Source organism: Austrofundulus limnaeus, unplaced genomic scaffold (assembly GCF_001266775.1).
Source record: "Austrofundulus limnaeus strain Quisiro unplaced genomic scaffold, Austrofundulus_limnaeus-1.0 Scaffold8, whole genome shotgun sequence".
In the NCBI taxonomy this organism is placed as follows: Eukaryota; Metazoa; Chordata; class Actinopteri; order Cyprinodontiformes; family Rivulidae; genus Austrofundulus; species Austrofundulus limnaeus.
Genome location: NW_013952410.1, coordinates 3463080 through 3470908, shown reverse-complemented (window position 1 = coordinate 3470908; position 7829 = coordinate 3463080). Strand labels below are relative to the sequence as shown.

The window sequence follows — 7829 nt, the reverse complement described above, 5'->3', positions numbered from 1 at the left end:
AATAAAACAATGATGCATACAAAATCAAAATGTCAAGGAAAACAACTAAATTAAAAATAAGTCATGAATGAAAAGGAGCATAAAGAAGTATGAACTTACAATATCTGCCCCCCTACTCGCAAAATAAAATCAACCACCAACTCAAAAGTTCACCGTCAGCATACGGTGAAAATAACACAACACACAAAATTACAACAACACTTTCACAAGTTATAAAGTGCACTGCCACACGTCCTTTAGGTTAAATCTACAATAACGTAAGTGCCAAGTACAAACAACTCCACTGGTGGCCAGGGTGCGCAAGCACGACTACAACTCAGTTTAAAGATAGTAAGCGACCCCCATCTGGCCCCCCCTGAATTCCGCTGTTGGTCTGGGGACATCAAAAACTGGGGTCTTAGGAATAAAAAAATCTTGAAAACCTCACATGAAATGAAAAAAATAAATAAATATGGTTTAAATGACTTTCAGTTTGCACAAAAAACAATGACGAGAATTGCTGGTCCCATTTGTTTTTTCCTCACGCAGGCTGTGTCTTTAATTATAGGAAATGGGCWGATCAGAGGGATCAGAGAGGCCCGCTGGCTCGAACAGAAGTCTGCGCATGCGCTCTGGCTCTCAGTAGAGAAGACCAGAGGCTTCGGGCACGTTTGGGACCAAAAAAACGGGGTGAGCTGAAACCTAGTGTTTTTCTCTCTCGCTCTCTAACATTTTTAACTTCAACTAACACTTACGACACGAAGAAAACCAGGTAGTTATGAGCCTCGTTCTCTCCTTCAACCTTTCGCTGAGGAATTTAGGTCGTTTTGATTCAATCACATCCTCTAAGCTCGGGCATCTGATTTGTGTTAAATCTGCCTGTCAGCACAGCATGCTAACCCCTTTCCGACCAGCTGTACCAACGAGAAGATAAGAGTTAGTGGACACAGTCAAGATAACAAATGGATGTTGTGTTTGTAATGTAACTGTTGTAGAGGGCTTGTTACGGKGCGGTGGCGCTTTGTTTGTGAATTTTCTTGCTGCACGTCGTGTTGTAGCGGGCAGGGCTCGGCTGGGCCACTGACACTTCAAGGATGTTTTCATGTTGATACAAAAACAACATTTAAACACTAAGTTTGTGTCATAACGCTCATTTTAATGGTRAATAATGTAATAGCTGCGGATATTTTAGATCCTCTCTTTTTGTCACAAGGACATTTTTACAGTGTTMATTAGCAACAAGTTCACAAAATTCAGCTTTTTTTTTTCCACTTGCAGTTGTTGAGAATTGTTTATTAGATTGTATATGCCTGTTTGTATGTCTAAACACTGTGTTTTACTTTTACTCTTACAGATAAATCACCCCTAACACCCCGGTGGGAGTCATGGGGAGTGGTGAGTTTATTGACACAAACACACACAAACCTAAAGAGTTAAAARTGTAATCAGAATTCAGCTTCCGTTTTGGTTTTGTCCCCTTTCTCCTTCCGTTGTGTTCATTGTCAACATTGCTCCCTTTGGTTTTCATTGTTGCGTTGAAAACAGTAACAATTCTCATTCTTTTCCATGTTTTTAAGAGACGTTTCCTGTTTTTTATTTTGTGCTGAACACATAAAGTTGTGAGTCACAATGACGTAATTTCTTATTAATGTTTATTACACATCAGACATTCACTCCCAGGACTCCTTGTGTTCATTTTTCTTGTTTTTTCTTTTCTTTCTGTTTGTTAATTTGTTTAGATTTTTTTCTCAGACAGAACAGGGATGAATGCCCAAACCAAATGAGCTTTTGTTTTTATGCAAAATGTAGTCACTGAGCCGCTGTGGTCTCTCCTCAGCTGCTTTTGTTTTGGCCTCTCACTTTTTATTTTCCAGCTTCTTGGCCTCCCCCAGTATAATTTCTCTTTGCTTATTTTCTTCCTCCCACATGCTGTTTCACTTATCTTGGCTTCACTACTTTCCTCTTCGCTCGTTTTTCATACTTTTCTCGTACGCTTCTCTCAAACTTGTATCCTTCTCCYGCCATCGTCTCGTTTTCACGGTGCCGTTTCGTAACTCGTCGCCGTGCTCATCTTTTGTTGTTTTTGTTGCAGTGTTCCTGCCAGCGAACGCAGCCCACTCGGTGCTGAAGCGGCTGCGGAGGGCCAACTCCCTTTTAGAGGAGATRAAGCTGGGCAACATCCAGAGAGAGTGCCGGGAGGAGGTCTGCACCTACGAGGAGGCCCGGGAAGCCTTTGAGAACGACGAGAAGACGGTGAGAGGAGAATAATTATCTTCTTGGACCGATTTGTTTTATTTGTGCAAGTTTTGTAACAAAGTTTACTACCTGGACTTTAGGAGACTACTTGTACATGGCCATATGTGACCCATCATATCGAAATGAGGATTAAGTCAAATTTGGTCAAAATGACCGAAAAACATTTTCAAATTTCAGTCTTTAAAAGCTACATTTTGATACCTGGATCATTCTGATATAAGTGGATCTAGAGATATGACTTACCGGTAATTTGTGTTGTTCGTTACGATAATACATTACTTTTTGGTCTGAATCCTAATTTTATGTACATTTATTGAGTAATTTTTGATGTCAATATAAAGAGGAAACCTCAAATAGTATTTGTATATTAACATTTCCCAGTTGGAAAGAAACAAACTTTGCAAGCTCACAGGGACAAATTCAAAATTTTAAGGCGTTTTTCCTCAAAATCAGGTTGTTTTTTTGCTACTGCTAAAAAATGCTTCAATTATTTTTAGGATTATATTTCAGACAGTTCATTCAGATAAGGCATTTATTCATTATATTTTGACAAAATGCAGTTTTTGCACACGTTTAAATCAAAACCCTATTTCTACCCGTTTTTCCACATTCCGCTTTTGGACTTAATCCTCGTTTCGATGTGATGGGTCACATATCGTTAGATTTTTATTAAATGTAGTGTTAAACTTTAGATAACCTACAGGTTTAAACTGTATTAAGACATGTTGCTTTGCTTCTTTAAGGTCAAAGATGCTTTTTTTAAATGATGGGATAATTATGACTTTTACCAAATGATGTGTCATTTTTATTCTGATCCATTCCTATCTGTTTCATTTCTGGCCTCTGTGTTTATCCCTTTGTATTACAGTTTACATTTCAGACATTTTCTGCCCAACCTCTAATGGACAGATAGAAATTTACATGAGTTCTGCAAGTCATAATGTTGTACAGCAGAGTACACGGCAGTTATCTTCAGGACTGTACAAAAACCMAGCTCCAACTTCTGTGGTTTAAGATATTTAACAAAACAGAAACTGTTTCTTAAAAAAAAAAACAAGACTCTGATCTTCAGCAAAAAACCCATAAACTATTATTATAGCCATGCATCAAAGTCCAGCTACCCAAAATTAAAGGGGGGAAATGTCATTTTAGAATGATTTTTTTCTTGTGTTTATCATAAAATACTTGCATGTGGAATGTGAGTGTTTGTCAGGAAGTGATTTTTATCAGCAGGAAGAACAGCCTAGTGAACACCAGGGGAGACATATTAGTAAAAACCATTGTGAGAGGCCACAGAGCTCAGTCGGAGGGACGTTCACAGTCACGTAGTCTCGTTGTTTGGAGTTGTTGTCCGCTCCCTTTGTGTTGGAGGAATTCACATAAAAGGAATTCATCAAATAGGCTGTGTGTGTGTGTGTGTGTGTGTGTGATGCTGAAATTTACGTTTGACTGAGTTCTGTTGAAAACATTAGGAAACCTTTAGTGGTTTTGACAGCATTTCTGTCTTCGTCCCGACTCTGCAGAAGCGCTTTTGGGAGGAGTACGTCCGTGAAAGTAGTCCACCCGGCGGGCTGAATTCGATGGTCGGCGGCGCTCAGTCTCTCTACGTGATTGTGCCGTTGGTGCTGGTCGGGCTCATCATTGCCGTCATCGCCATCACCGCGTGGCRCTGCCACTCCCGCAAACGCTCGCAGCGCAGCCCGGGCCTGGGACACTCGCACCACAGCCACGTCCTGTCGGTGGTCTCCATGGACCAGTGGGGGAGGGATTACCACCACGGTGACCAATCTGAACTCAGCATCCACAGCAGCCCAGCCTATCCGGGCTCTGAGATCACATCAGCGAGGGGAGGCGCAGGAGATCCACCGCCATCTTATGAAGAGGCCGTGGGACATACAGATGTCCAGATAGAGACGGAGCCTCCTCCCCAGTACGAGGATATAATGAACACCAGCTCCAGTAGAATTACCAGCGGACAAAGGAAGTAAATGTTTTTTTTCCTCCACTACCACCCAAACTAAAGTCTATCAATGCTACTACTGTGGTATCACCAGCCTTCCTCGTTCAACATGCACAACAAAAACACAATAATTGCCATTTCGGTGGACTAATGCAATCTTCGCTGTAACCAGCCCTGCTGAGATTTGCACTAACCTTTTTATCACTGAAGTGAAGCAATGGCAAGAAGGATAAGCTTGTACTGGAGTACCAGCCAACACCTCAGCTCCATTTCTTCGAGTTGGGTACTTACCTTTCAGTCAGCACACACGGTAAATATTGCATGAGGTGTGAAGGAAAAAAGGGTTTTTGTTTCCGTGTTAAAGGGACAACCATTCGAACTGGACTGTCTATGGGGTTTGGATTGATGCTTGTTTGTAAATTAGTGCCAATTTTTTTTAACTCATTTGGCTAACGTCAATTTTGTATCTTAATTTTTAACATCTTTAACCGTAGCTTTGGTTTTTGTCAACCTATTTAAGATTTTGAAAGTTTATTGCAGTTCTATTTTTTAAACTTCTGAAACTTCCATTTGTTCCCGAACCTCCCGCTGAACCAGCAGGTCTGATAGAAATTCAGAATTTGGCCGTTTGCTTGTTGTGACAGTAGAAGTTGATGCCAAATGTTCAAAGTTGTGTAAAGTTGGAGAGCTTGTGAATCTYCTCTATGACCTCCTACATTACCATCAGCACTTCAAGTCATTGTTGACATAAAAACAATGTCTGTTTAAACTAAGTTTCCAGACATACATTGGTTCAACTTTTTTTTTTGCTTGAAGTCGAGAGATATTGCCAGCAGATGTTAAAAAAATGTGTTGCTTAAGATATAAAAATGAGCACTATGGAAATAAATGTAAGGGATGATTCTGTACTAAATGTCACTATGGATAAAGTTCATGTTTAGCATGTGTATACCTCTACATACTTATATATGTGTATAGATTTTATGTGTGAAACTCACAATGATTTTTTCCTGCATAGGAATTCAGTGAATRCATTGACACTAATGCAACCAAGGTTGTGACTACATTAGGAAACCTTTTAAAGGTCAAACTGGTTCCTTTAATAGGAAAGCCTGGTTTGACAACTTAAGCTTCGCTCTCAGCAGTCCCAATGTCAGTGTAATTCTGGGTGCTCTTAATCAATATGCAATATTGTCTAAATGCATAACCTTTAAAACCTAATTCACCCATCGAACAAACTGAAATCTCACTCAATCGTTCTCTGCAAACACTTTGGGCACTGATTAATGGTGTATTTGTGTGTTAACCTGTGAACCTCATCMTTTACTTTGACACTGAACTGTGCTGGTACTCACTTTGGTTCAGTCAGTTATTGTACTGTTACTTACATCCTTTTTTTTTTTTACAATGCCTTATTAAACAAAACGCTATACAAAAGTAAATTTAAGGGAACTTGTTATAAAAGTGTAAAAAAGCTTGAATTRTTTKTAATAAAATTTAAAATGTGGTACTAGTTTGCTTGTCACTCAGATCCCATAGTGCAATGTGTTTGGGTAAAAGTTTCCAGTTTCTTTTTTTTTAAATCTACTGGATATTAACTGTGCAAACAAAATGTTCAATGTTGTACAGATTGCCCCRGCTGGATTAAAAGAAYTGCTAGAGTTTATAAAGGGGTAAARTTTATAGTTAGTTGATTTGGTGCTAGAACAGTTGCAACCAAAGAAAATAAGTAGGAGTTTCAGGTATACATTCTTCTGAAACGCCTCAGACTGAAGTAGTCCTATTTTTTTTCTACCTGGATTACTGAGATGCATCAGGACAATTATTTACAACAAATGTAGAAAATAAATGTAATAACTCTAGATTCAGTTTATAGATATACACACTGAAAACAGTTGTACTGGTGGACATATTTCCCTTTTTTTCCCACCCTTTTGTCACCTGAACTGAAACCACTCTGAAACACGATCGAAAATCCCCGTACGGTTTACCTCTGTTCAACACGAGGTGACACATTAACCACAACTGAGACCTACAACAATATAAAAGGGCTCGTGGGAACAATTAGCTCTTACTTGAGAATCAGATTGTACAAACACAAAATGGTTTTAAGCATACATAAGTGGTTTAATTTTTTTTTTAAATTTCACATTTCAGTAGTAACACAATTATCAGCTGCCCCCGCTTTCAGTGCTTCATTAATTATCAGTTGAGGAAATTAAGAGTTTTGACATTTTTGACATGACAAAAATAATAGCTCAAGTGAGCAAATCATCAAATCAAGAGGACCCAAAAGTAGGTCACATGAAAAAATATTTTTTGGTCTTTATTCTGTCAGAGAGAATGGCACAAATGTCCTTCATTAATAAAATCTCTTTTGTCAAGTTTTAACAAGGATGGTCTGACAAAACAAACAATCAGAGCCATTACCAAGAAAGTGAATTCTGATAACTGCCATGCAATATGATATTTTTGTTAAACAGGTCACTGCTTCAAAAAAAAAAAAAAAATCCAACAATGAAGGGTTGTAAACCTGAACATTGCTCACACCCACTCCTTTGGGTTTCGGAGCACCTCGATCATCTCTGCCTCCCGGGAACCTTTAGCGGGTTCGTGCATGTACTCCCACCTGAGGACGACAAGTCAGTGCGTTACAAAGCAACCACACAGAGCGTATTACAGTCACACAGGAGCAGGGAGGGGCTGCCTTACGTGGCTGTGAGGGGGAGGGACATGAGGATGCTCTCGATTCTGGAGCCAGGCGTGGCCAGGCCGAACTTCACTCCCCGGTCGTACACCAGGTTGAACTCCACATACCTGCAAGATGCACACAAAATACCAGCTGTCGTGTGATTCACTGTCCAACCAGGTCAGATTAACTTTTAATCATGACGTGCCAACAGAGAAGTGTCTTACATCTTGAAACTAATATTCCACCAAGATGTAAACTTTTGAGTTCACATTTTTTAACTGCTTTTTTTGCTAGTTGAGAAGGGGGTCTGTGCAGAAGATGCTGTCATGTGGGCGGAGACGGCCCTACTCGTGGAGTAGGTTGGTCTAGTCAGGCAGGAAGCAACATTTTAAAATTTATTTTAGCCATAAAAAAATTTGCCATAACTTGAGAAAAGAAGGTGCTAGCTGCACGAAATTTGAAAGCTGTAGAGATGGAGGGRTGTGTAACAAATTGGCTCAGTCAAAAAAACCCTAACCAGCCCATAAAAAGATAGCTAAAAATCAATATGAATATGAATATTATGAATATCTTAATTTGAGACAGGAAGAAGCTTGCCACATGAAATTTCAAGTCAAATTATGTTTGCATTTACAAAACTTAATTTAATATCTTATGCTTTTAACTGTGCACAATAGTACTAATACAGTACATTAGGTCTGGAAGAATTACAGATTTTTTCTTCAAGACTGACAAACATCCTCACAGACCTAGGAGGCACATTTATCCTTGTTTTTTAATCATTAGTGGGGATGTAACGATTCACTCAAACCCTGATTCGATTATCTATTTTAAGTTCACGATTATGAATATTTACATTTTTTTAAACAAAATGATTTGTAGTCATTTTAAAACCAAATGTTTTTTTCTTTTAACATCAGTATTTTTGTCCTTGTATCAAAC

At 39.0% G+C, this 7829-nt stretch overlaps 2 protein-coding genes across 3 annotated transcripts in view; one reads left to right on the top strand and one right to left on the bottom strand.

Annotated features, from left to right (window-relative positions):
* Positions 1–603: 603 nt before the first annotated feature.
* Positions 604–5705, top strand: prrg1 (proline rich Gla (G-carboxyglutamic acid) 1). Of its 2 annotated transcripts, none has more exons than XM_014000382.1 (4): positions 604–669; positions 1334–1374; positions 2072–2232; positions 3759–5705. In XM_014000382.1, exons 2-4 carry the CDS (start codon positions 1365–1367, stop codon positions 4221–4223), a joined length of 636 nt encoding a protein of 211 aa, XP_013855836.1. In that variant the 5' UTR covers positions 604–669; positions 1334–1364; the 3' UTR covers positions 4224–5705. The 2 variants fall into 2 exon arrangements, with proteins under 2 accessions (XP_013855836.1, XP_013855842.1); XM_014000388.1 differs by lacking the exon at positions 604–669 and adding an exon at positions 685–751.
* A 542-nt stretch (positions 5706–6247) lies between these two features.
* Positions 6248–7829, bottom strand: part of cpox (coproporphyrinogen oxidase) — a 6234-nt gene continuing 4652 nt past the window's right edge. The window contains exons 6-7 of the mRNA XM_014000373.1: positions 6908–7012; positions 6248–6824 (exon numbers count right to left, since the gene is read on the bottom strand). Of these exons, the coding sequence (XP_013855827.1) occupies positions 6740–6824; positions 6908–7012 (190 nt within the window). The 3' untranslated portion in view covers positions 6248–6739. The remainder of the gene's footprint in view (positions 6825–6907; positions 7013–7829) is intronic.